Here is a 26171-nt window from a genome sequence, read left to right on the forward strand (position 1 = left end):
AGTCATTACTCAACCTGTAGAATACCTCAAGAGGCATTATTTAGGTACTGTACCAGTTCCCCAAGTTCATCTTTGCAGGCACTGTTCAGATCTGTAAAACAAACCCAATCTGATTTTGAAAGTATGCACAATCTAGATCCAGTGTGGTGGCTGGTGCATTCTTGTTACGGAAAAGAATCTTTCTATAAAAAAGGGACATGTATGTGTGGGCCATAAAGCGTGAAAAACATTCGGTGTATGTGCGTAGCAAGAAAACAAAAGGCAGTATATGATAATGAAGGAAAGTTCCAGCGCCTAAAAGATCAACCTCCTTCCCCGGGTATCAAACGAAGTGAAGAGCAAGACCGCCATTGAACCCCCATCCGAATCCGAGTTTGTATCCGCGAAATAATGCAAAAAACCCCCACCGAGAGAGTATAATGTCGCCGAAAGAAAAGACATAACTATTTAAATAGGCTACGGTATTCCCGCATGCGTGCCTCTTGCACTTCGCGCTTGTCCAGCTTGCCGCGGTTCAAGGACATGTCGGCCAGCTGCTGCTTCTTCTTGGCTAGTTCGAGGATCTTTTCCTCGATGCTGCCTTTCATGATGAACTGCACCGTCTCCACAGGGCGGTGCTGGCCGAGTCGGTGGACTCGATCCACGGCCTGGGCCACTGCTGCTGGGTTGTACTGGGGTTCCATGATGAACACCCGAGACGCCGAGGTTAAATTGAGGCCGACACCACCAGCACCGATGGTGGCCAGGAGAATCGTGATCTCGTTGTTTTTGGCAAAAGCATCCAGCGCTTTACCACGTGCTTGAAGAGTCATAGTGCCATCAAGGCGAGCCCACTTGCCCAGGCCTCTGTCACGTAGAGCAATTTCAATCAAATCAAGATGGGAAGTCCAGGCCGAGAAGATCACGCTCTTGATGGGAGCCTCTCCGATCAACTGCTTACTATCTTCTGCAGTTTTTTCCAGGTATTCCATCAGCGCGAGAGTCTTCGTGTGCGGGCCCTCGTATTCCCCGAGCATCTTGTTCGCCTTCTTGGCGCTTCCTTGCACCTGCTGTTCTTCGAGGCCACCTGCAGTGATGGTGGCATAATTCATAGGTATCCAGCCACCACAGACCTGGCACTGAAGCTCCGTTTCAGATGTGGAGTCAAACGCATTTTTCCAGCCCTTGAAGCAGTCAGGACAAAGGACACACCAGCACGGCAGGAAGATGGCCATTGGCGTATTAGGATCAACTGCCCCTGAGCTGGTGAGAGGCTCGGATAAGGGGGTGTTGCAAATCTGGCATGGTGGAACCCCGTCTTGTCCCATGAGCATGAACATTTCATAGGCCTTTTTGTTCATCGCAAGTAGGCTGTCGTCGGTGCCGCCTTCTTCCAAATCAATGGCATCGTGGACACTCATGCCCTTGATTCTTTCGCGTTCGTCGACATCAAGAAGCTCTTTACCGTGAGCACTGATCTGACGCAAAATCATCATGGCCTTGAGCACATGGTGGTACATTCGACCGCCCATCTTTGTTTTGCTCTCGTTCGCAATGACGCGCATCATAACCTGGGATTCATTGCGGAAGAATTCATGCAGCTTATGTTCCTTCTCGGAGAAATCGAGGGTTATGATCTTGTCCTCACGGGGTGGAAGATCGATCCTGTCTTTGACTCGGCGCAGCGTGAACGAGTCGACCAACACACGCAGACTGGCCAGCACAGTGGGATCGCCGGTCTTGAACGGGCTCAAGATGTACTGACCAAACCGAGCACGGTCGTCGTAGGGAAACAAGTTCAGGAACTTGGTGACCGATAAGAGATCCTCTAGACGATTCTGGATGGGCGTACCGGTCACAGACCAGCGACGCTGAGAGCAAAGGTTGAGAATTGCCTTCGTCTGCTGAGCCCCCTGCTCGCGGATCGTATGTGCCTCATCCAAGACAATGCGGAACATGTTCATTTTTTTCAAGGGAGTTCCGCGTTTGGTACCCCTGCCTGAATACTCGCTGAGAATCGTGCTATACGTTGTGATCACCAAATCGAAGCCAGCGAGCTCGTCCACATTGGCAGTGCGTGATGTGCCGTGGTAGACATAGTATGTAATAGTCTTCGGCCTGACGTGCTCTTTGATCTGGCCCACCCAGTTGTTGACCGCACTGAGTGGCACAACCAGGAGAGTTGTCTTGGTGTTGCGAATGCCTGGGGTTTGGCGAACGAGATGGCGGTCAGGCATCTCTCTTGTCCATTCGCGAGATTCCTTGAGTGAAGAAAGAGCCAAGGAAAGAATGCTAAGCGTCTTTCCGAGGCCCATCATGTCGGCCAAAAGGCCGCCCAGGATCTGCGGAGGTTCCTGGTCAACGACGATACCGCTGATGATGTCTCGGTATTGTTTGCTTCCATTGGGCCGGATCTCAAGACGCCACAGCGAATTGTTATCCTCTTCCTTTGGCCCAAATTTGCGGGGCTTTTCCTTCTCCGTCATGAACCAAAGCGCCTGTTTCTGGTGGTGCAGAAGAGGGGTCTTCACCTGCGGTGGAGCCTCCATTGATGGGATATCCGCAGTAACAAGTTGATCGAACATCTTCATGACGGCATCGTTCACCTCCTCGGCTGTTCGAACTTCGTATCGGATACCTTGCCCTGGTCGATCACGACCATTGTTGCTTGCTGCAGCTGCAGCTGCCAGCGCCTGCCTACGCTCTGCATGCGGATTAAATAACGGCACGCCACTCTCCACAAATTGAGGTGTGCCCAGCCAGACATTCCTTTGGCCCAGATGGTTGCCAATACTGGCTGCATGTCGTCGCTCGCCATAGAGTATAAGCGACGCCCGATAGATTCCCGAAGTGGGGCCCCAGACAACCTCCCCTGGCACCTTTTTGCGCATGTCTAAGCGCGCTGTAATTTCCAGAGGCACAGCGGGGTGATCTAGCAAAGGACACAGAGCTTGCGCTGTTTTCGCATCCACCACCCCGAAGATTTTCTTGTGCGGATCTGCGACATCGATCCGAGCGTCGTTGCGCGGCTGGCGAAGCACATGAAGTCTCATCGTTGGCCATGTATTTGCCTCGTCCCCAAAGATGGGGTTTGCAAGCGGTTTTGGGACCAGGTTGGCATTGACCATGGCATTCTCAACCTTGCCAAAGCACACCCGTTGGCAGCTTAGGTCATTAGATCCGGTCACTTGCAAATCATCGTCGTCATTTGAGACGGATGCCGTCAAGTCCACCACGTCGGCTGCTGGAGGTGGCGGTGTTGGTTTGGTCTCGCCGTCTTTCATAAATTGGCCGAGACCACTGTCGCCCGAAACTGCAACATGCCTTTTCGCAAAGTCAGCCTTGGAGTCTTCCTCCAGCCTCTGCTTTTTGACCATCGGCGGATGCCTCCGCTGTTCCACGCCGTATACACCCTCAATCAAGTTTCGAGGACGTGCAAGATCTTCTGCGTCGCTAATTTCGTAGTAGCTCCGCTTGGCATCGCTTTCGTTGCCTTCGTCATTCACATTGCTGAACTGCACAGCCGGATCTGATTCTGGCTTTGGCGCGTTGCTTGGGGCCGGACTAGACGTGGCCGGAGTGGTAGTTCTGGAGGGGTTGCGGGATTCGACTTGGAAAGAGCGGACAAGAGGGACAGTTCCTGGCGGCGCAATAGGCGGCGCAGAATCGCGGGGAGATCGGGTCATATTCTGCTGTGACGCGCCTGTAGGAAGTAAGTCACAATATTCAGTCGAGTCCAGGTCCATGGGGTCCGGAGGGGGAGAAGCAGAAGTTTCATCTGGGACCTGCGGCATTTTGTCGAACGGTTGGATATTCAAAAGTTGCTGGTCTCTGGGAAGGAGAGGAGTAGCAGGATCATTACCATTGCTTTGGAGTCTCTTTTTATAGGCTTTGGGGTCCAGGAGCATCGCCGCCTGTGACTCCATGGCACCTGGGGTGGGAATATTCGGACTTATAAAGTCACTCCGGATCGCCTAGTGGTGATCGTATTTGGGAGAAGAAGTGATCGAGGAAATGAAAGGCGGCAAAATGGAGTGAGGCTCGTCAGAGGGCAAGGTCCAGGTGACCAGGAAAACGAGGGGGGGGATCTAGACGCGTAGATCGCCGAGGGTCGCGCGACATTTGAAGTAATGAAGAGAGAGAAGTGAGCAGTCGGCACAGGGCGCGCCGGGTGCTCTGATCTAGTTGGACGTGCGTGAAATCAAAGAAGAGAGGGATTGTCCGCAGTGATCATGACCTCACAGGCCGCTCGGGCGATCCCGCCGATAAGGGCACACTTATCAATGCGAGCCGCCAAGGTTCTCCGTTGCCGGGATAAGGTATAAGAAGATCTCAAGGGGACTTTAGCCGAAAGACGAGCACAATGTCGAGGCAGACGTCTTGCTCGAGTACTTTTCGAGACGTTGATTTCCCAAGATACTCTGGAAAGGCGGTGCAAACAAAATATCGCTTGTTCTGCCTCCAACTAAGTTGGTGAACCTCATTAGTTCGATTTTTGATGATAGACTCCATAGGTAATCCAAAGTTAGGCAGATACTTTTGAAGGGTTTAATAGGGACGATGGTATCATGGAATTAGGTCTCGTCATATATGCTACATGAGGCGCTCAATCAATGCGCCATCCAAGGCAACCCGAACAACCAGAGAAGGTCTATATACAACACAAATTCCCCAATCATGAACGTGGCATGCGGAAAAAAAAGGAACTGGAAAGAAATGGAAATATGCAGAATGTCCGGTAGACATTTAAGATCTGACACCAAGAACATAAGGGACTGGTGCCAGGGACCTGGCGATTGCCTTGAGGCGGCTCCAGAAAAAAAGGACGCTAAAGAAAACATTTGCGAATTAAAAAAGTTGAGAAGAGGAAATGCATGGACATGAAAATGGAGGAAAATGGAGGAAATTGAGGAAAGGAGGAGATAACTGTGCAAAGAAATGCGGTTCTTAGCACCAGGTGAAGACGGGGTTTTTGCTCTTGACGGCCTCAAGGCGCTCCACGATCACCTTGCGCTGGTTGCCTTCCATTCCCTCGGCGGCAGCATACCCGAGATCACCTTCCAGGTCGTCACTGCCAAATGTGTTGACATGAGGCACGCGGAAGGATAAAGAGCCCCCGTGTTTGCGATGTTTATTCGGTCTAGCGGGCAGCGAAGGCCACCCATCCAGGGACCTCGCATAGGTGCCGTCAGCGGTCTGTCGAGGGAAATCGTTTTCGTTCAAGGCTGCGGGACTGCCGAATGAATCGGTGGCTTCGTGCGTGTCACCATCACTGCGGCCCCGGGAGAGTTCGAAACGGTTCGGATTGGGCAGATCAGAGCCAAGTCCCAAAAGATCGTGCTCAAGTTCGGGCATTTGCTGAGATGAATTCGCCGCTCCGATATCCATCTCCTCTTCGTCTGGGTCGTATTTTGCGGTCTGACGTCTTTGCATCTCGGAGGTTGGCGCTTGCATAGGAATGGCAACGGGCACATCCACCAAGTCATCCCACACGCAGACCCGAGTTCTTCGAGTCAACTCGAGAGGGCCGTGGTCAGGCTGCTTCAAGGTCTCAACCACGTTCCAGGCCTGACCCTTCATGACGGCTATTTGCCGGGCGAACATGCTTTCCTTGAAATCATCATCCTGGGAAAACACCTGACGCAGAGCCATTTGCGTGCCGGTCCACCACGCAGTCGACGTCAACAATGGCAGGAAGTGATCACGGGTCTTTTGCGAGAAAGGCTGTCCGATCAAGGAAACCGGGAGGAAAAGCCAGCCGAAGGGGAAGCTTCGCCACTGCAGAGTTGATTAGTACTGGAAGTTGGGGAGCGTTATTTCTTGTGGGAGACAAAACGTACTGCGTCTGGATGTTTCCATGGCCATGATAGACTGTTGTCGATGGCACCGATCTGAATCGAAGCTTGCTGCTCCGACGATGCCAAAGGTGTTCCCGTTCGACTGACGGCTTGCATTGGATCATGTCGTCTATAAGGATGGGGGGAGGCACCATTCGAATTCACAGAGATCGGTCGGGGAGGGGGAAGGAGTTCGTCCTCGTCGTGTTTGGGCGTGTTCTCGTTGGGTTGCGGAGGATCCGCCACAATGGAGACTTGCTCATTGCCCCAGTCAATCTTGACCATCCAGTTATCCAAACCTCTATCCGTGTTTCGCATGATATAATCCAGAACCACTAGCTTTTCCAACTCCTCGCGGAAAGACTGCATGAGGTTCTCGGTCCAGTTAAATCGACGCTCACGGCTTTCGTCACGCGGATTTGGCGAAGGCATGTAACCGTTCTCGTTGTCATCCTCGTCGTCAGACTCCACGCCTGACGGACGGCAGGCTTCGTTCCACGGGTGCTTCTTGCGCTTCGGAGCATCTTCGGCGCGGAAGCCGGTGTTGCTCTGGTCGGGCCAAGGGTGCTCGCGGAGGAAAATATTAGCATCCTTATATCCTTTGAGGAAAACCTGGAAGCTGCCGGCTTTGGGAGGCAGTATCTTCTTCCCCTTCCATGCCTTGCGCCGGTCCCAAAAATCGTAGAAGAATGACTTCGAGGAAAGGTAAACAATGTCGGTGTAAGGGACCATATTGGTACGCAAGCGGGCATCGAGGACGTACGCGGCGGCTTCGGAGACGTAGGAGAGGTTGGGAATGAGACAGGCTCGGCCAAAGAAACAGGGGAACAAGTTCCGGTGAATCCACTTGGTCCATTTGGGGTTGCGGGATGCGTAGGGCTCTTCATCCTTGGGTTTGAAGACACCCACCACCTTGCCTTCAGGGTTGCGAGCAAAATAACTACCCGAACTTCCCTGTGAAATCATTCGTGGGTGCACGTCCAGCTCAATCGCTAGGCGGACACTTTCAATGATCTCCTCGTATTCGGCTCGTGCTCTCCGTTGAAGGCCCTCAAATTCGTCCGACTCTAGCTGCTCCGTGGTTACGGGTCGAACACCGGGAGGAGGCTGGAAGACGGAGTGGTAGATCTCCAGCTTCTCTTCCTCGTAGGTCTTGCCCTTAACTCGATTGATTTTAAACTTGGCGGCGATCTCTTCCGCCCAGCGCTCAAAGCGCGCATTGATTGCCTTGATGTCAACACCGGAGTTCCGACGCCCTCGGCGTTGGAATCCACTGTGTCTGCGTCGATGCCCGGGGGGCGTGGCGAGACCGGACGCCTGCATCTGGGCTCGAGAGGAAATGGGGGCATACCGAGGGGCGGAAGTCGAGACCGTGGAGGGGGCGGCACCGAGGTCGTCATCTTCGGAGTCGTCGTGGAGGTAGCCGCGTTCTTCCTCCTGGGCGAGACGGGCATATCCCGACGTGGCAGGGCGATTTTTGGGCATGGTGGATGAAGAATCTAATGAAAGGCTGAAAAAAATAACAAAGATCTGTTAAAGAAACGAAGGACACAAAGAGAAAATCAATCCATGACAAGAATGACGGGGGTGGAAGTGGTTAAAAGCAGAGCGTCAAGGCAAATAACTGCACCCGTCACCGATGATTATTATGGATCCGTACGAGGCAGGGGGCGCTCGGGTTGATGTGACCCGTCATTTACCGCGGCGGTGGGCTGATTCCCGGCAGAATTGCCAATTGCAACGAGGTTTGCTCGCGATTCACGTGCCCCGAAGGCGCCGTTGGATCGTTACGGCGTGGTAATACGCTTACGCACCACCAACGAGCGGGTCCCCACCGCATAAAAGGGGCTGCGCTTGTCTGAACAGCTTCACATTGGAGGACAGAAGCTGGGGCCTGGTGACCCACTTGCTGACCTGGCCAGAAGACCGGAGAAATACAACCTATGTATAGATCGACTGCAGCACCTACTTATGTACTGTGTACACGGGTGCCCAGGTAGCCTGGTGCACATATAAATAGACATTTGGAGGCCGGACCCGTGAATCGAGGAATGATCTCTGTCATGGGCCATAGTTCGAGGTGGAATACTCGAAGTATAGACCCCTAGATATGAATGAAATATGAAGCCTTGGCTCAGAAATTATGCATAGATTGGGGAGGCAGGGCAGAACATTCCAAGGGAAAATTACAGTAGACCAGAAACATGCAGCGCGCGATAAGTGATAAATTTCGATACGCGCGATAATAACAATCGGCGCAGGATAAGACTTCTGCGCTTCTCCATCTTCGCGAGCTCCACGGCTTTTGTCTTCTCCGGGATCCATTGCTTTACGGATTCATTTCCTGTTCCGTTTGTTCGTTTCTTTCATTGGCTTTGCTCGAAAGCCAATTGCCAATTTGCCCTCGATATCCGGAAAGCATCGGCGCTTTATCACCGTGCCGTGAATCGGATCGCATCGACTCGTTCTCTTCTCTCTCCCCGACTTGCTCTTTCCCTGATTCTATCTGCCTTGTGTCATTCTCCATTGCCTTCAGACAACATCGCACGATTCACGAACCCTTCGTGTCCCGCCTCTGTCCTCCCGTTCGGTCTCCTGCGGCCGGATTTGAATTGAATCCTCGCCCACGCCCTCCATTGTGGCTTCCATCCTCTACCGGGCGTCGCCCATCGACCCGGCTCTCAAACCTGCCTCGTCTGTGCCGACCCCCGACCTCGCCCGCTTCGACTCGCCGTCCGACACTTCTGCCGCCAGCCCCTCGACGGGCCCGGATATCCCCAAGCCATTCTCATCAGCGCTGCCGGATCTGAGCAGCATTGGAAAGTTCGACTATCGCGATAACTTTCCCGACTCGCTCCCCGGACTGGCAGCACTTGCCTCGGTCGCGTCCGCGCCCACCTCGAATCTACGGTACGTCCCACGTCCACGGGAATGGGAACGGGAATGGGAATGGGAACGAAAATGGGAGTCCGGCGGCTTTGAATCTATCAAGAGGACCAGCGCCGACCTCCCTCTCCCCCTCTATTCCGCCGAAAGCCCCTCTTTTCATCTGCAGGAAGGGGGCCCAATGAGCGCGGAGACTGGATTGGCTGACCGGTTTTTATCTTACATCTTACAGGGAATCCAGTGTGAATGGGAACATGGCGAACATGAGCTACGCGACTTCGTCACCGGCGGCTACTACGGCAGGACAAGGCAATGGCCCGGTAAGTTACAATCAGTTCCAATCAGTTCCAATCCGGTCGAGTCGAGTTTCATGAATTTGCACCTTATCGCGCTTATCGATGCCGGGTTTATCAGCGACTGGCTGGGGGCTTGGCACCACCCGATCCGTGCGCTGCAATCCTTATCGAACCCGTCAAATCTCTCCCAATCTTATCATCGCACATCCACCCTCCTCTCGTCCTTCCCTCTTTGTCTACCTTACACTATGGCGACCACATTGACTGACGACAAGCGTCCCCAATTACAGCCCGTTTGCCAGAACTGCGGCACCTCCACCACGCCTCTATGGCGTAGGGACGAACTCGGCTCCGTGCTGTGCAATGCCTGCGGCTTGTTCCTCAAGCTGCACGGGCGGGCTCGTCCGATAAGCCTGAAGACTGATGTGATCAAGAGTCGCAATCGCGTGAAGACTGGGCAGGGCCCGAAACGCAAGGTGAGTCCACGATTCTGAAACTTCTGCCGCCCCCTTCGCGTTCTCGTCCCTAGATAAGAAATTTCCGCGATGCTGACCACCGCGATCTTCTATAGTCTGGAGGCCCCGTCGACGCCAACGGTCTCGCAGGACAACCCGATGCGGGAACACCCCCTCTTGGCTCCCATGGCTACCGTCGCGCGTCGCGTAAGATGTCTCCGGGCCACTCGGATCGCTCGAATTCCCCCCTTGTCGCGAACGGAGACACCTGGCTTTGCCGCCATGCAGAGCCACAACTCCAACATCGCGCCGCAGCACATGTTCGACAGTGTCACTCGGGGCGACGGTACCTTGAACTCTTCCGGCGGTCTCCCTTCCCTCCCGCTCCGGCAACCTTCTCCCTCCGCCGTTGATCGCCAGCTCGGCGAATCTCCCCAGACATACGAGAGCCTCTTGGCCCTCAACACCTCTCTCAAGACACGCGTCAGTGAACTCGACTTGATCAACGAGCTGTTCCGCGGTCGTGTCGCGGAGCTCGAGCAGAGCGACGCGAGTGCGCGCCGATCGGAGATGATCGCCCGCGACTCCGAGGCTCGCTTGCGCCGGTCTCTCGACGAGTCTCAACGTCGCGAGGAAAATCTCAAGCGACGCGTTGAAGAGCTCGAGCACCAAATCAGTGCCGGTGGTGACGACAACTCAGAGCCCCATGCCAAGCGGATTCGACTGGCGGATATGGTAGAACAGTCGCCGGAGGGGTCGCCGTCGCAAGTCAAATCAGACTAACGACCTCCCGTGTCCAACTTCACGGTAGCTCTGTGCTTTTGAGCCGCTGCTTCGGTCCTGTTTTCTATCACCGTGCGGCTGCTGCCTTGTCCGATCCCTCTTGGTCTTTTTGATACCCTCCCGACTTTCGTCTTTGGTGGCTGGAACTTCAACAAAAAAGCTCGATACTTGTCTAATTTCCTTTTCTCTTTCTTTCCTGTCGGATGTGTCGCAACGGGTCTCCTTTTCTTTTAATTTGCTTCTCGCCGCGGGTTTGTGTACGAAATCTCCTAGTATGCTTCTAATGGTACTCTTCTTCTTCCCCTTTTTCTTTATTTGCTTGCGGACACAAGTGGAAGGTCCTACAGAGTAGCGTGGCAGTACACTGTAAAAAAACAATGAAAATCACGTTCTGATGGGTTAATTCGCTTTGAAGTCCGGGTCTGCTAGGTTGCGATGCTGGGAATGCTGTCGGTTGCTTTGATAGAATGGCAGCGTGAGATGCTTCATACTTGAGCCAATATGACAGCCCTGTTCAACGAGCCGAATTGTTTCTCGAGTTTTCCCCTCCTAGGTCTCGGCTACGTAAATACTTGCCCAACTCGTGGCTTAGTATAAGATAGTAAGATAAGACAATTCCATGGTTCCATCGGAGCTCGATTAGTCTCAGAACAAGTCTATGTACAACCTCAAGATGAGCAAATCCCACAGGCTAAACTGCTCGAAAGAAACATGGAAAAGAAACCAGCAAATGCATGGAGTATCAAAGTCTATGGAGAGAAAAGGGGTAGGGAAGGCAATGAATGTATAATTGACTGAGACAGCAACGCCTGATCAGTCTGGACTTCAGACCAGGGGTATACTTACTTGACCTGCAAAAAAGGATCTCAAGAGATGTGCAGATGATCTAGAAAAGAAATACCCGAAGGACGAGGGAGAACAAGACAGCATTGACTCAGGTCAGCTCATAAATACCTGATAATACCTCTTGTCTCATGTTTGAAAAGATCGATTACGCCAGGCGCTGGCTACTCTTTCTGTGAATCGAGTGGTTGATCTGCTTCTCACGGAAGATGCTCCAGAGGCAGACGCAGATACCAGCGAGGCCGGAGAAGAAGGTCAGGTAGTAGGCGGAGCGGTAGCAAGCCAGTCCGTCGGGGCACTGACGGTCGCCATCTTCGCCGATCACGGAATGGCGGTCGTAGACGGCGCCGTAGAGGAGGTTGAAGACGTTTCCGCTGAAAACCGGGGCCAGGGTCATCACACCCCAGTTCTGGGAAAGACCGCCGATGCCGAAAGTCTGTGCAACCAACGATGGGAAGACGCCGAACAGGAAACCGTACGCGATGCCCGTGAAGCTGGAGACGACGACCAGCGTGTTCGGGTTGGAAATGGAGGATCCGCAGAGTTGAGTAAAGGTGAAGACCACGGAGGAGATGAGGAGACACCAAGTGCGGGACATGTTGAGCTTCTTGACCAAGACATCAGAGCCAATGCCTTGCCGTGAGTTATATTCATCAGTGCGTGTGGGACTCAGAGGAACGGATGCGTTTCTTACCGCTAGAAAGACGCCCCAGGAAGTTTCCAAACGACAAGACGGAGACGTGCATGACCTGGCGCTGTTGGATGAACTTGGAGGACGCACTGTCGTCGTAGTGATTCCACAGAGCTCTGGCCTGGAATGGGGTTAGAAAAGAAATGAGCAAATGGATACAATGATCTTACGCTGTTACCGATGTTGCTAGACAAGAGTTATTAGCAATTCAACTCTTATTCCTTCGAGGTTCCGGACTCACTTGATGGTCATCAAGCCAATTCCCGAGAGAAGCGCCATGGTCATGAAAAGTTGCCAGAACTCGACATGTTTGAGCATGGACAGACCTCTGATATCAGGGTGGTGGGGCTCGACAGCCACGTTATCGAGGTAGTCATCATCCAGAGTGTCAAACGACGGTCTGATATCGGATTTGGACACCAACGACGAAGTCTCGTCAGTGTCATGGGGATGGGCTGCCTGCCGGTGGATCGAGACGATGGATTGCGTTCGCGGATGGGCCGATTGTCCATTTTCAAAACCAGTGGCATTATGGTTGTTAAAATCGGGAACGTCTGGAACAGATTGCCGGCGTAATAATTGAGAATCGGAAAGCTCTGCGGCGCCAGAGTGCGGCACGGACGAGTAAGGCTCGTGGGGGAAGATTCGAAGGAACGGGATTGAGCAGAAGGAAAGAACAGAAGTGCCGACGGCCAGGAGAAGGAGGAAGCGACCGGTATCATCCTTGAAGATGAGAGTTGAGATGTTAGACCAGAAAAGGGCGCTCAGGCCGAAAGCAGCCAGCGGGAAAGCCGTTGCGGTACCGCGGTGGTCAGGAAAGTTGGAAGCCGCTGAGAGTCAATGGGTCAGTTTCACATTTGCATGTCTGAATTGCCAGTTTGACGTACCCGTCTTTATGGCAGCCCCAAAGGCTGAGCAGCCACCGGTACCTGTCAAGAAGGCAAAGAAGCATATAAAGATAATGGGGACCGATCCAGGTCCGCTCTGATAGGCTGTTGCGGTCAGAACATCTTATCGGCGCCATTGTGGAGGAGGGCACCCTTACTAAGGTAGATTGGATAGTATCCCAGCGCCAGGAGAGCTGAACCGATCAGCGTGATAAGTCGTGGCCCACGCGCATCAGTCAATAGACCCATGGGGATACCCATGGCGTACATCCCCAGATTTCCCGCCGCGCCCTGCCAAACTGTCAACATCGGTCTTCCGCCATGTCACATGGAACTCACGATCAGGTTGCTCTCGGTCGACGAGAGTTTCATCTGATGTGCGAATTGCGGGGCCCACGCCGAGTATGCATACTATGGAAGCAGTCAACCGTCACGTCCGGGGATGCCAAGAACTCCAGATCACCTACATTGGTTCCGCAGGACAGAGCTACCAGAGTGCCCGCGACAACGGAGACAATCCGGGCGGTCGAATGGAGAGGACCGTTCATATCGGTGATCGAGGTGCTTCCCTCCTATATCCCTCAACAGGTGTGCGGTAACCAGGGTGCGGTAAACAGGGTGCGGTAAACAGGGTGCGGTCACGCGTATGGAAGCGGAGCTTTGCGCAGAATCTCAGTCGTTGGATGCGTTGGCCAGAGGAGGGACATCGGACCCGGAGAAAAGAAGGACAGGGGTGTGTTTAGAAAGAGTCGACAGGTCTGGGGAAGTGAAAAGAGCGAGGGCCAAGTCGCATGTTTCGGGAGCGTCGTAATGCGCCTACGAGGCGCGATAACGGAGACCAGAGCGGCGCTCCACCTCTGCCGAGCAACGTCACGGCGCCAAGCATTTCGGGCGGCGCTTGTCACGCGTGGTCCTCTCCTTTTGAGACTCTGCAGCGGGCGACACGCCTATTTAATTGGTTATTTGCAAGGTCCGTTTTTAGAGTTTAATGCATAAAACTGCAACTAATCTTAACGTGTGATGTCCGGGAAGAAACTCTCGAATACAAACCCTTGGAAGGCAGTAAGAAGCATTTCACTTGGATAAATACTTCATTCCTGCTCCGTATTTTGCTTCATCTAGTGCTTCGATAATGCGTTTCAACAGCCTATAAGGATCAAAGTATTAGTCGAGTGCACGAGAATATCACTATCATCCCTGGATACGAGCATACTTCGTATTTGGCATTATTACAGGTCAGATGGCACGTGCTCCTCCGTGTTGTTTACCGTGGAACACAAGATGTTTGTAAATGGACCTAAACGCCTTATGCTATGGTTTCTTCTACATATCTTTCTAGGTATTTTTTGAACGTCTTTTAAACCTGCCCATCTTCGAACAAATAATGCAAGACCTAGGTGATTGATTGATACCGTATAATAGTCTGGGGTAACATTGTCAAAACGTTCAACTCGAGGGGTTTGTGGACAGTCAATACTGTAACACCACTGACATTGGGACACCCTGAAAATGTATATGCAACATCATGCTTCTTGCAGAGATGGCAAGCTCGCCGCATTAGTCTCAATTCGATGAGCAAAACGGCAGCCGGGCTCCCCACATAAACAGTTTTTCTGAAGCTTTCTCCAGTAGGAATCCGAATAATTGACCGTTATTTCACTGCCGGCGGACACGCCGCGAGAGACCACAAGTATGCGTTCTATCCCGCGCCAATAGAACCTCTGGAATTGGCTATTGGGGCGACACGAGTGGTTGATAAAACGAGTGAAATTGCCCTTTTGTCCTTGGAAGATCTGATACGGTCGTTCTTGTGTTCCGCCTATCATCACGTCTAGACCGTCAATCCCGTAAGTGACGAGACCGACAAATTCGGCAATAGCCGTGCCTCGTTCGAATGGCTTCTAATAGTTAGTGAACGTTTTCCCAAAGTCGAACCGATAAATAGACGAGAAGTGTTTCTTGCAACGTACACAGCGGGCGATCACCCCATTGTTCTTCCCACTAGCAGTGTGATATAATTGGACGGGAGGAGGATGACGAACACCACCAAACAAAGACGGGAAACAAGAACAGTGGTTGCTGATCCCATCATCAGACTGACGTTCCTTGCACGTTTGGCAAATACCAGGGTCTATGCCTAGCCCGCGTCGAGGGTCATCTTCCCCAAACACTTCTCGGTCGATCATACAGTCGTCCACAAACTCGTAATTGAAGCCATTGGATAACGCCAGGTGGGAATAAGTGCTTTTGAGTGGCAGCGCTGGCCCAGTATCAACTGTGACCCATTCATGAGGGTGACCGGAGTACCGACATGACTCATTTTGGTTAATAACATGGAGAAGGTCTCGCCATCCAGGATGGAGAGTATCGGCGGCAACTTCAAGACTAAAAGCGGTATGGCGCAATCGAGTAGTAAGGCCATTGTCAAAGCCGATCCTATATTTGCAGAAGCGATAAACCCCGGATCCAGCAAAGATCAGGCTAGCCCAGCCCCCAGAATCTTTTATTTCCTTGTAGCCACGCCAAACAGCCCTAGGCAATAATTAATAATGAGTTCTCACACAGCTTGGAGAAGGCACGGATGAACCGGGAAGCGCAAAAGGGACATACATCCTGTTTCTGAGCTCCTTTTCCTGCCAGCCTAGTGTGTTGCAGGCTTCTTTTAGGGCTGCCATTCGAGCTTCGGCGTTCGTATAGGTCGGGCAATCAAGACGAATGGATGCAATTCTTGCTTCATAGCATTCCACCCAGTAAGCCTGCACTACCATTTCCAAAGCCCGCGATGACCGGCTCTGGTCATAGTATTTTTTGCATAGACCGTTGATTTCTTGGAAAACCTATGAGTGCCGCTATTAGAAGCGAACAAGATCACCGCAGCACAAACAAATGTTGCACGTACTGCTTGACTAACACCAGTCCGGAGACTGAATTCTGTTCTACGGTCCTGTACTTCAGTCAGCGATGGTAGATCATAACGGCCAATAACAATTAGGAAATGAACCGGAAATGAAACGCTCAGGTTGACTGGAGAGTGCACCTGACGCCAGATCCCTGAAACGAGCTTATCAATGGTCGAGGGCTGTAAAGTGGGCGCGGTGGTGCTTTTCGTGGGTCTCTTGCGCTGCGGAAAGCGAGTATCGCTGTGAAGTTGCCGAAATGAAGGTTCGATTCTAACATTGGATGGTCGCAGACGAACCCCAGTATTAGTATCACTATCAGACCCTGAATCCTCTGTCACCACTGCTATGGCAGACGACTTTGATGGTCGCAGCCCACTGACAGTCTTGTGTCTGGGGTTGCCAAGCTCGTTTCTGGATGCAGACGGGCACGTCCCTGAACCACCACAACGAGCATATGGATCAGAACTGGACTATGCAAGAAAGTTAGTATTTGGTTTTCACTTGTCTCGTGTTGGAAAACTCACTGTTGCCGCGAGGTTCAGGAAGGCAGCGTGATTGGGCGTTATGGTTGAATAGCGATCCTTTTCCATGCTCAACCACCCCTAAGAAAGAACCAAGTTTATCCATTAGCCGAAGGTTCCTTCCATAGGGTCTGTCAACTTCTTCATACCAGGGGGAGCGACTTGTCATCATCCACGGTGATATTTGGCTTAGCGCATATCACGGCGTCAATACGCAGGCAGACCCCTTCATCGCGCTGGCCGAAAGAAGCTAATTCGGAGGCAAGTTGTGTAGAAAAATCAGCGTTCTCGAAGAGTTCTAATAACTTCGTCACCACAGGGTGATGCACGATCGGATGCATAGTCGGTCATTTAGTGTTTGTTCCATGACGGCTGAATCGATGCGTCCCCACATCAGCCATTCTGCCCGGGCAGAATGTGCTGACTTAGCCATTACAAAAAGGGCAGGCTTGGCACGAGCTCATGGTGACGCTATGGCTTCAGGATCTTTCCGTTACTATCGTCTACTTTTGGGAACTTGGGGCTGCTTGTGGTATCTCATAAAGTGGAAACACACTTACAGTATCATTCAAAAAACCTAGCTTAACGATATAGCGAGCCGTAGTTACCTCCGTAGATACAGCTGTAGTAGGAGTGCCTATCCCAGAACTGCTCGGGTCTGAGGATCAATGGGGCGAGGAGTGTCGGGTAGGTGGGTGGAGTCCTACAAACCAAAGACAGAAAACACTAGTTTCGGAACACGGGATGGATGGATCTTGTTAGGGCATGTCTGGCTTGGGCCATCGAAATAGCAACTAACACGCCACTCCTAGTGAAAGCTGATTTATATACGGGTCGTTCTTCTGTCGTCACCGCAAACTTTCTCCTTCTCCCCATACCTTCTTTACATATCATCTGTGGATGCCTGCCCATCATGCCGACGTCAAATGCTGCTGAAACGCCTTCTCATCTAGTAAAAGAGAAGTCAGCTGTATCCTATACGTACGACAACCTCACCGGGTGGAAGAGCGTGCGTGTCCTTCGAATCGGAAGGGGAATGTATCACGATGTTCGGAGACGCCTTCCCTATTACTGGAGCGACATTCGAGATGCGTGGACATATAGAACCGTTGCGAGCATCATTCGCATGTATTTCGTGAAGTGGGTTTACCACAGCTCTCGACCAGATCAAAAAGGCTAATACCTGTTCTTTAGCATACTCCCGGCCATAGCCTACACCCTTGATATGTACCGGAGAACTGGACAGTTTTATGGTATTAACGAAGCGCTTTTCTCTTCCGCCCTGGCGGCGATGGTGTTCAGTATCCTTGCAGCGCAGCCTTTGACCATCGTCGGCATTACGGGGTTGATATCATTGTTCAACTACACGGTATATGATATCATACATATCTATGAGCCCTCAATTTACCCCCAATTTATGTGCTGGGTGGGCATCTGGGGCGCTATCTTCCACTGGATCGTTGCATTATGCAACATATGTGACTATATGCGCTATGTGACGGATTTCTCAAGTGAGACATTCGGCTTTTATGTCGGAACCATTTACATCAGTCTGTCATGCCTGTCACCATCTTTAGAATGCCAGGAAGAACTATAACTGACCCCGAATCTAGGCAAGGGTGTGGAGGAGCTTATCAATGAGTTCACAAGCAAAGGGCCTGTCGCTGGTTTTATGAGCTGTGTGATCGCAATCCTCTATTTCTTGACTATCTACAGCCTAGAGACGATTGGATCCAGTAATGTCTGGAAGCCTGTTTTTCGAGGATTGCTGGCGGACTATGCATATGTGGTATGATTGTTTCAAGCACGCCTGACCACCACTGGGAATCACACCCACTCATCGACTTTTGTTCCTTCTAGATCGGCACAATCTTCTGGGTTGGATTTTCGCACATTCCCGGTCCGCTCAAATCGGCGGATATATCCCGTGTTCCCATCAGCAAAGCATTTTATCCAACGCAGGCGCGGGGTTGGCTAATTCAGTTTTGGGAACTGGACGCCAAATGGGTTTTCGCAGCGCTGCCGTTTGGATTCCTTGTCATGTTGCTCTTTTACTTTGATCATGTATGGATCCCTCTCCCTTAAACGAAGTCGTTCCTGCCTACACCGCTAACTTATGGCTAGAACGTCAGCAGTCTGACGGCACAGGCACGGCAATTTCCACTAAAAAAGCCCGCGGGGTTCCATTGGGACTTCTTCCTCCTTGGGTGTACGACATTTATTGCGGGCATTATCGGTATTCCGTTCCCTAATGGATTGGTTCCACAGGTATGAAAGCAACCCCTTCAAGCTTTCAAACATATTCAGTTAGTGCTAATAAACCGAGCCAGGCACCTGTACACACAGATTCCTTGACGATTTATGAAACCGATCTTTGCATTGTGTCAACCGAGGAAGGAGAAGGTTCCGAAATTCGCCGCTCGATAGTCAAGGCCACTGCGGTGGTAGAACAACGTGTGTCGCATTTTGTCATGGGACTAGCGATTATTGGTACTATGACGGGCCCCATCTTGATAGTCCTCCACACTATGCCTGCTGCGGTCTTCGCAGGGGTGTTCTTTATCGTCGGATGGGGTTCCATTGGATCCAGCGGCATCGTGCAAAAAGCGATTTACTTAATGCTAGAGAATCGTTTCATACAGCGTGACGAACCTCTTCTGAAAGTGCGGAACCACAAGATTCTTGTGTGGATTGTGTGTCAACTTACTGGAATCGCGGCCTGCGTCGCCATCTCCCAAACAATCGCTGCTATAGGTGTGATCCTTCCTTTACATGGGCCTCTCCAGAGTGACTAATAGATTTCCACCTTTGCCAGGCTTTCCTGTGTTGATCATCGCTCTAATTCCATTTCGAGTCTGGGTCATTCCTAAATGGTTCTCGCAGGACGAGATCAGTATACTGGATGACATGACGGCCAACAATAAAGCCGTTCTGGCTAGTCTTGGTGGACCACCCCGGTTCCCTGGAGAGAAGCACCCTCAGAATTACGGACTTGAGCGCCGGTACTCGGAGCAGAGGAGGGGAGTCAGTAGACAAAGAGCTGGCAGTATTCATCGTTGAGATGCCGTGGAGGCTCTGCCAAACTCTCCGATCATCGAGCGAGATCACAGGTTTCTCCAGAGGCACCCCAATCCTTCGCACGCCGACTACCGGCAGAACGAACAGAAAACGGGGCGACATTCTAAGCAATTCCAGTCTTGCCGACCCTTTTTACTCAACATTCTTGCTTCACTATCCAGTAATTGGAAATCGCCTTGTGTTCCACTGACCTCCCATTGTCAGTATAATCATACGCCGCCACAAGGGGAAACTCGTGACTTGCCGGCCCGCAGCCCTCACATTTGACAACAAAGCTAATGTTCTCGATAAGAATAAAAAGAAGAAGAAAAGCGAGGGAAGCTAGACTAGGAGTGCTAATGTCCGATCTTCTTGAATGCTTCCAAGAACGCACGTTGATGCCTTCTTACCCCCTCATCATGGGCGACTCGATTCCCCTGCCATGCCTTGTAAATAAATCGGTACCACGCCCTTTTCTTGCCGGCCATAGCTTTCACCTGCCTCTCGGTTACTTCCCAAGATTGAGAGATTTCCACCAGAGCAAGTGTAAGATACTGTAGAGGCTTGACATAAGGTCGGCGGGTCCCAATAGGAGTTGTGTATTGATGTCGTGCATGAGAAGCAATGATCGTGTTTTCATGATCAACTGTTTGTTGAACACTTTGGTAAGTGCCTGACTTGGGTCAGTATCGAAGATCAACGGAAACTTGACCCCGATTTGCTCTCTTATGTACTCGTGTCCTCACACCTGAGTCTTATCCCAAGAAAATCAGTGTCAACCAAAGCAAAATAAGCCGGAATATGGTCCTCCCACTCGAGAAGTGAGTTACGTAGCTACGGTTGTGTCAGGTGGTCATACTTACATAGGAACACTAGGCAGCAATGCGGTTACCGTTGAGTATGTGTAATAACACAAGGTAAAATGAGATTGAAGGGACAGCTCAGCCGGAGAACTTTTGCCATAGGTCTTGGTCTGTGGGTCGCGGGTAGTATGGTTCATTTTGAAAGAACGTGTACACAAGGTGAGAGATGAACCCAACTGGGTTCTCCCAGGCAATTTCTTCGTTCCAGATATGACACAGGTTGAAGTCAAGGACCCACATACGTGTGGTGCGGTGCTCGAAGTTGATTCTTATCGCAGCATCTAGATCCTTGCTAGAACAGATGCAAGAAATTTGATCTGGAGTCAGGTCGAGGGAAAGAAAGATGTCCTTGGTGTAGCTTGTGCCTGAATCGCCCTCACTGCCGAGAACAAATTCGATGTCAAAACCGTCAACGTGAGCGGCCCAGTGGATAATGGCCAGAGCTTCACCCATGGCACCAGCGTAGAATAGAGCTGGCGGATTGACTTCGAGCATCTGATCAAGGTGGAGGTTGAAGTTGCGTAACGTGAAGTTTGGGGAAGGCAACTCTGGCTGCGTACGCCGAGATCCAAGATACAACCGAGTCAGGCACTCCCTATTTGTAGGGTTGAGCTGACGGCGGTTTGGAGGTTGACAGGGCAGTATCGGGAGATGAGTGCTTGTCGAACAATTTTCGGGAGAGGTAGAATACGCTCTGTGACGAGAGCTGTGGTTAGAAGGGGGATTGTCTTGGAGGCATTTGGGAAGAATTGGAGTTCTCATTCCACCATTCGACACTAGATTCTGGGACCCATGAGAAAAGCCGAGCCCAAGGAGACGCGGCCCGACCCCTCCGTCATCCACACACAATGCAATTTCACCATCCTCTGATTCCATTGCGAATACTAACGAAGATCCGGCAACCAGTGCCCTAAACATGAATGATACAAAGGTTGATGCTCAATAAGGGGGGACAAGTGAAGATATGAGGATACTTTTTGGATAATATGCTTCTCTATTCCTTCAACCATACTTTTGTTTCAAATTTCCTCAAGTGATATGATATTCAATTCGGGAAACATGTAAGTCCTCACCTAGACCATCTTGCTCTCACATTTATATCACCTTGCTCTCACATTTATCCTTTCTTGATCTGACGCTTTCCCTTTCTTTCTTGAAGCTGAGCTGGGTTCTCTTATCTTGTATACCGACTCGGTTCTTTCCCCACACTCTCTCGAGTTGGGAACTATGTAAGTCTTTACTGATACTCTTGATCTCACATTTGCACCGTCTCAAGCTGACGCTTTCCCCTTCTCTAAGCACAGGAACTGAATTGACCTCGGAATACGCCGTCAATTGTTATATTCATAACATCGGACACAAATACAGGCAAGCCAATGATTTGATTTGAATTCAATCCTGGAGTACCTCCTCGAATGAATCCGTTCCTGGTACCTCCCTGGGCCCTGTGACACGCAAATTTGCTGACTTCTCATCTCACAGCCAGCAGTATATAACATGGCCAATATAGTCCGCCATTTCGTGTCAAAGGTCCTCCGCAGACCTTTGGCAAGCACAATCAACTCTGTGGATCCACCACAGAGCACCTGAGTTCAGAGAACGTGCCCTCTGGCACGCCTGAGCCTCGGGTGTTGGTGGACCTCCGTGGCAGCTTGGGAGATGGAGTATCTACCCTCGGGCCTCTGGGGCCAGACAACGCGCCCTTTGGCGCGCCTGAACCTCAGAGGCTGATGGACCTTCACGGTATTGAGAGTGACGGAGAAACCTCAGATACGCTGTCCACAATCTCCAACGTCCTGGAATTCCCGGTACCGATTCCGACGGGCTTCCCCCGTGGTGAGAACGAGGTTCTCACCATTGAATAACTCAAGGAAGCCTTTTACTTCAGTCGACGCACGCACCGGCAAATGGATCCCAGTGCAAACTACTGGAATGCCTCTGACGGCCTTCTCCGAAAGGAGCATCATGGGCTGCTCTTTGAGCAGCGTGCTTTTCCCTGTCAGGGTTGGCCATGGCGGCACCGTAAAGAGGTGCTCCATGCTAATGCTGGCGCGCAATGGGAGACGAAGCCCCGTCATGAAATCCAGCCGGATTTATACAACGCTCAGAGAAAGTACGCCAAAATGCCAACTTTGTCCTAGAGTGAAAGCGTGCGGCTGATGAGACGTACCGGCTTGCAGCTCGTGATAAAATCCATGTCCTTGCACAGTCTTCCCGCTCGCAAGTGGTTGCGCACAAACTTGCGCAGCGAGATGCCTTTTTTTTCCGCGCAAAGCTTATACCACCGGAATCTGGATCACGATACAGGCGTCCCAGATTATATGAGCAACGAGCAGTGGAAAGAGGCATACTCTCAATTGGAGGGCCGAGGATTCGCCCTGCAGGATGACGCACGGCAACAAATCCAGAGGCTAAAAAGCGCGCAGAGAAAAATGTAACTAGAGGTCAGTGCACGTAGCCTGAGAATAACAACTAGCTTGCCGGGAATCCAAGGTTTTTGTTGACGACAGATACCGTCGTGTGGATGGTTATACTACAGTGGAATTGAAATCAGTTTTTAACTCCACACTCTTGCAACTTACAGCCGGACCACGAAGATATTACAAATGGCCCTCAATATTTTATTCTCTTAGTCCTTCTAAATCTCCTACTAAGAGTTTTTTTAAACGTCTTTCTAGACATCTTTTGATTCCGTTTTCCAAGGTATCTTTCTAAACGTCTTTTTCAAACCTCCCGGACAGATAGTTATGACCGCCTATCTAGGTCCACTTACAATATCTTCTTAGTCTGGCTGTAATTTCCTGAATCTTGATTTAAGGCACGCTAATCTACATTTGGTATAGCCGTCGATCCCCGATTTCCAAGAATGCCTTTCTTAGGTGGTGTATTGGTGTGGTCGGTGCGAAAGAAGGGAGTGCTAGAGGCCATTTTCAGCACGCCGGCTTAAAGATCGAAGGAGTCTCAGGAAGTTGCTAGGTACAGTCTCGAATGAGGACAACTTCTCCACGCGCGTCACGGTGTTTGTTGTGGAAGCTCAACATGCGATTGATGCCCTTGATGATCCTAGTCTGTACACGACCCCTGATTTCCCAATGATACGTAGGACACTTTCTTACCGTAAAAACAGATGTATTGAACTACTTCGATCGCAACAACATCGCAACCGCACGGCTGGGGACTCTAGAGGAAGACCTTGGTCTGGAGGGGGATCAATATAACACTATCATCAGTGAGAACTCCTCGTATTGAGGTTCGGTTCGAAGGCTCGATGACTTACAATTTATTCGTCAGATATGTCCTCACTCAGGTGCCGACCAATATGCTTCTTAACAAGATGAGGCCGTCCATCATTTTGGTGAGAGTCCGACACAAGAATTGCTGATGAAGAGGCTGCTTACAATTCAATAGCCGACTGTGATGTGTTGTTGGGCTGTTGTGAGTACCCGTACAGGAGCCGTTCAAAAAAATCGCGGACTTCTCGCTCTGCAATTTGTTTAGGGCTTTGTGGAAGCACCTTTCGTCCGTGAGTCACCTGGGTCTTTTCATGGAAAAGAGACCTCCTGACTTACTTGCAGCTGGCGCATTATTTCCGTTCTACTCATGGTACACAAAGGAAGAGCTCGCAGCTTGCATCTCCATTCTCTACATTGCTGCCAGGTATCGGGGGCTTTTAGCGGCCTCCTCGGCAGTGCTATCATGTCCGGCATGAATGGAAAGGGAGGTCTTCCAGCCTGGAGATGGTTATGTATGCAACATCAATTCCCCGAAACGCTGGCTCGATCTCCAGATCTAGCATTTGAATGTTCCAGGCATCATCGAGGGCGCAGCAACGATTCCAATTGACCTGGTCGCAATGTTCATCCTGCCGGATTACTCGGCCATCACCAAATGGCTCACTGACAAGGGTCGGAATGTTACCCACTGGCAATGGCTTGGAATTGTCATCCTAGTTATCGTTACAACTTGAGCGCTCTACTGGGGTATGGATTATGAGTTCAGTGGGCTCGTACGAAAGGCTCGAAAATTTAGTGAATGTGAGCCCTTGTCGGAGAAGGTCTAAATTCATATAGCAGTTGTATTACAATACGACACTATAGTTTCAAACTTGCCCACGCTTGTGGTGCGTGACTCGTGTGGGACTTCTGGAAACCTCTCGGGCTTGTATATACCTTAACGTCAAGGTTCCTAGGGTCGGGTCTAGTGCCACCTCTGGCCACCTTTACCGCTTAAATATTCATCTTTTTCTAGTCTCTCTCCGGCTAGATCAACATGTGGGGCCTTAAAAGGGGGAAGATCTTCTCAAACATGCGAAGTTTGATCATTTCTCGTCATATGTAAAACATCATTTATGTCTCATAACATAAAATTTATTCTCTCAGTACTTGTTTGCATTGTCGCAATGCTGCTCACCTTTCGCCCCTTGGCACCGGGCTCCGTCTTCAAATCCGTACGCTCTCGAACACCCGGGCTATATCAAAGGTTCCCCAACCTATCATTCAATACCGTGTTACGCTCCTTTTCCGATTGTCATGCGACCGAACTATCCGGTTCAAGTTTTGACCACTCGTCGTGTGAAAAGACCGATCGTGAAGCATACCGGCAAATCCTTATCAATGACGATCAAGACAATCTCGAGTATACATTTCAGCTGCTCATGAATATTGTTAAGCGACCTTGTCTTGGTCACTTCGTGAAGCGGATTGAGTACCTGCACAAACCTAGGACTGGTGATGACTACCCTGAATTACCGTATCAACGCGACCTAAGCGCAGATGACATGCGTCTTCTCAGACGTGCGGTACAAAATGCGGGCTTTCAGGGCGACAAGGAAGAGAAAATCATCAATATGCTCATGCAAAACAAATTAAGCCAGGACTTGGGCTATATTACCCCTGAAGGCTGTAGGGTCTGGTAGGAGGCTCTCTTGGGCCCTCTGGTGATTTGCTGTACAGAAATCTGACATCCAGCATCTAGGGAATTTGGCATTACACCCATCTTCATCACACAAGCTATTGCCGCCATTATCGTGTCCATGTCACCAAATCTTGAGACCATGGCCTTAACACAGCCTTTCTATCACTACCACAACCTTGAGGAAGGAGAAGAATTAGCCAAAGAATTCCCGCTCGTTCAAGTTTTCCGACATGCCAATTCCAGCTCAGAGGGAACTCGCTTCCTTCAGAAACTGCGTGATGTCTATTTGATCAATAAAGAAAATCATTATGCCAATGATGAGCGGTTCTATGCCCGGACAGATTTGATTGCCTGTCTCGAGCTCTTCAACAAACTCCCATCTATCGAGTCATTTGGTATCGATGTGCTTGAATCAGACGAGGACAACGGGAAACAGACCTGTGAGGAAACAAGCTCGAATATCAGCAAAATCAAAATCAACCACTCGTGTCTGGGCTCGAACTATCTCTTATGCGTGATGGCATCAAGCAAAACCCTTACCGAACTCCAATATACCACCGGAGGAAGGGCAAGCCTTCATGGAGGAATTCCTTTTTTCAATCCAAAAGCCTTTATCAAAGCGCTATCCGCACACCAAAAAACGCTAAAAGTTCTCGACATAGATACTGAAGAACTCACTCGGAGCTACCCTGGTCAAGCACAGTCGCGTGGCTCCTTTCCCGTCGACTGGGATGAATATGGAGGCCCGGGTGAATTCCAGTTTGACGCATACGGACCCGATGGACTCGAAGATAACCCCGAGTTCAAGATGCACCAATACTTGACATCGATTTGGGACCGCAACGCGTCGTTGAAAGACTTTGTGGCATTGAAAGAACTGAGTATCAGCATTGAATTTTTGGTTTACTTCGCCCAGGGCGTGGAGATCGATGATGCGAAAAGAGCAAGTGTCATGCTAACGGACGGTATGCCAGATAGCCTGGAGTATCTGTCTATTCGAGGCTTTGAAAAGGGTGCAAATGAAGCACACGATATGCAGGTGGCTGGGTTGATGGCCCGATTTGAGTCAGGTTCTTTGAGATTGAAGGAGATCAAGGGGGTTGATGAGATTATTCCGAATGGTTGCAATGTTGAAAACCCGGATAAAGATAGCCATTTGTTGTGGTCTTTGGAGGAGGTAGGATATTCCGACGACTAATATTATCTCCATAGAAGGGGTTGGATTTAGATAAAACAGTGCATCTCTCGGACACGGCGAC

The 26171-nt window shown here is 50.8% G+C and overlaps 10 protein-coding genes across 10 annotated transcripts; 5 read left to right on the forward strand and 5 right to left on the reverse strand.

The window, feature by feature from the left end:
• Positions 1-443: 443 nt before the first annotated feature.
• On the reverse strand, positions 444-3905 carry N7498_009572 (DEAD/DEAH box helicase; the record flags this gene model as incomplete). The annotated part of the gene is made up of 1 exon (XM_058456628.1): positions 444-3905. One exon carries the CDS (start codon positions 3903-3905, stop codon positions 444-446), a length of 3462 nt encoding a protein of 1153 aa, XP_058303527.1.
• Positions 3906-4926: 1021 nt separating this feature from the next.
• Positions 4927-7301, reverse strand: N7498_009573 (1-phosphatidylinositol 4-kinase LSB6; the record flags this gene model as incomplete). Its single annotated transcript, XM_058456629.1, has 2 exons — positions 4927-5757; positions 5820-7301. 2 exons carry the CDS (start codon positions 7299-7301, stop codon positions 4927-4929), a joined length of 2313 nt encoding a protein of 770 aa, XP_058303528.1.
• A 1854-nt stretch (positions 7302-9155) lies between these two features.
• Positions 9156-10236, forward strand: N7498_009574 (putative GATA transcription factor (AreB); the record flags this gene model as incomplete). Its single annotated transcript, XM_058456630.1, has 2 exons — positions 9156-9474; positions 9577-10236. The coding sequence occupies exons 1-2, from the start codon at positions 9247-9249 to the stop codon at positions 10234-10236; spliced, it is 888 nt and encodes a 295-aa protein (XP_058303529.1). The 5' UTR covers positions 9156-9246.
• A 991-nt stretch (positions 10237-11227) lies between these two features.
• Positions 11228-13205, reverse strand: N7498_009575 (uncharacterized protein; the record flags this gene model as incomplete). The annotated part of the gene is made up of 8 exons (XM_058456631.1): positions 11228-11712; positions 11774-11891; positions 11941-11956; positions 12012-12600; positions 12658-12762; positions 12816-12948; positions 12997-13068; positions 13125-13205. The coding sequence occupies 8 exons, from the start codon at positions 13203-13205 to the stop codon at positions 11228-11230; spliced, it is 1599 nt and encodes a 532-aa protein (XP_058303530.1).
• Positions 13206-14180: 975 nt separating this feature from the next.
• On the reverse strand, positions 14181-16419 carry N7498_009576 (SET domain-containing protein; the record flags this gene model as incomplete). The annotated part of the gene is made up of 7 exons (XM_058456632.1): positions 14181-14555; positions 14628-15189; positions 15268-15494; positions 15557-15601; positions 15659-16027; positions 16082-16159; positions 16228-16419. The coding sequence occupies 7 exons, from the start codon at positions 16417-16419 to the stop codon at positions 14181-14183; spliced, it is 1848 nt and encodes a 615-aa protein (XP_058303531.1).
• A 572-nt stretch (positions 16420-16991) lies between these two features.
• Positions 16992-18873, forward strand: N7498_009577 (anion exchange family protein; the record flags this gene model as incomplete). The annotated part of the gene is made up of 6 exons (XM_058456633.1): positions 16992-17218; positions 17273-17628; positions 17692-17867; positions 17939-18142; positions 18203-18346; positions 18409-18873. The coding sequence occupies 6 exons, from the start codon at positions 16992-16994 to the stop codon at positions 18871-18873; spliced, it is 1572 nt and encodes a 523-aa protein (XP_058303532.1).
• A 988-nt stretch (positions 18874-19861) lies between these two features.
• On the reverse strand, positions 19862-20874 carry N7498_009578 (zinc finger protein-domain-containing protein; the record flags this gene model as incomplete). Its single annotated transcript, XM_058456634.1, has 2 exons — positions 19862-19883; positions 20147-20874. The coding sequence occupies 2 exons, from the start codon at positions 20872-20874 to the stop codon at positions 19862-19864; spliced, it is 750 nt and encodes a 249-aa protein (XP_058303533.1).
• Positions 20875-21413: 539 nt separating this feature from the next.
• Positions 21414-21863, forward strand: N7498_009579 (uncharacterized protein; the record flags this gene model as incomplete). The annotated part of the gene is made up of 2 exons (XM_058456635.1): positions 21414-21445; positions 21509-21863. 2 exons carry the CDS (start codon positions 21414-21416, stop codon positions 21861-21863), a joined length of 387 nt encoding a protein of 128 aa, XP_058303534.1.
• Positions 21864-23694: 1831 nt separating this feature from the next.
• N7498_009580 (uncharacterized protein) lies at positions 23695-23965 on the forward strand (the record flags this gene model as incomplete). The annotated part of the gene is made up of 2 exons (XM_058456636.1): positions 23695-23743; positions 23808-23965. 2 exons carry the CDS (start codon positions 23695-23697, stop codon positions 23963-23965), a joined length of 207 nt encoding a protein of 68 aa, XP_058303535.1.
• A 687-nt stretch (positions 23966-24652) lies between these two features.
• Positions 24653-26110, forward strand: N7498_009581 (uncharacterized protein; the record flags this gene model as incomplete). The annotated part of the gene is made up of 2 exons (XM_058456637.1): positions 24653-24909; positions 24973-26110. 2 exons carry the CDS (start codon positions 24653-24655, stop codon positions 26108-26110), a joined length of 1395 nt encoding a protein of 464 aa, XP_058303536.1.
• Between the last annotated feature and the right edge of the window lie 61 nt (positions 26111-26171).

Source organism: Penicillium cinerascens (assembly GCF_028974065.1).
Source record: "Penicillium cinerascens strain IBT 15544 chromosome Unknown scaffold_4_segment0_segment1, whole genome shotgun sequence".
In the NCBI taxonomy this organism is placed as follows: domain Eukaryota; kingdom Fungi; phylum Ascomycota; class Eurotiomycetes; order Eurotiales; family Aspergillaceae; genus Penicillium; species Penicillium cinerascens.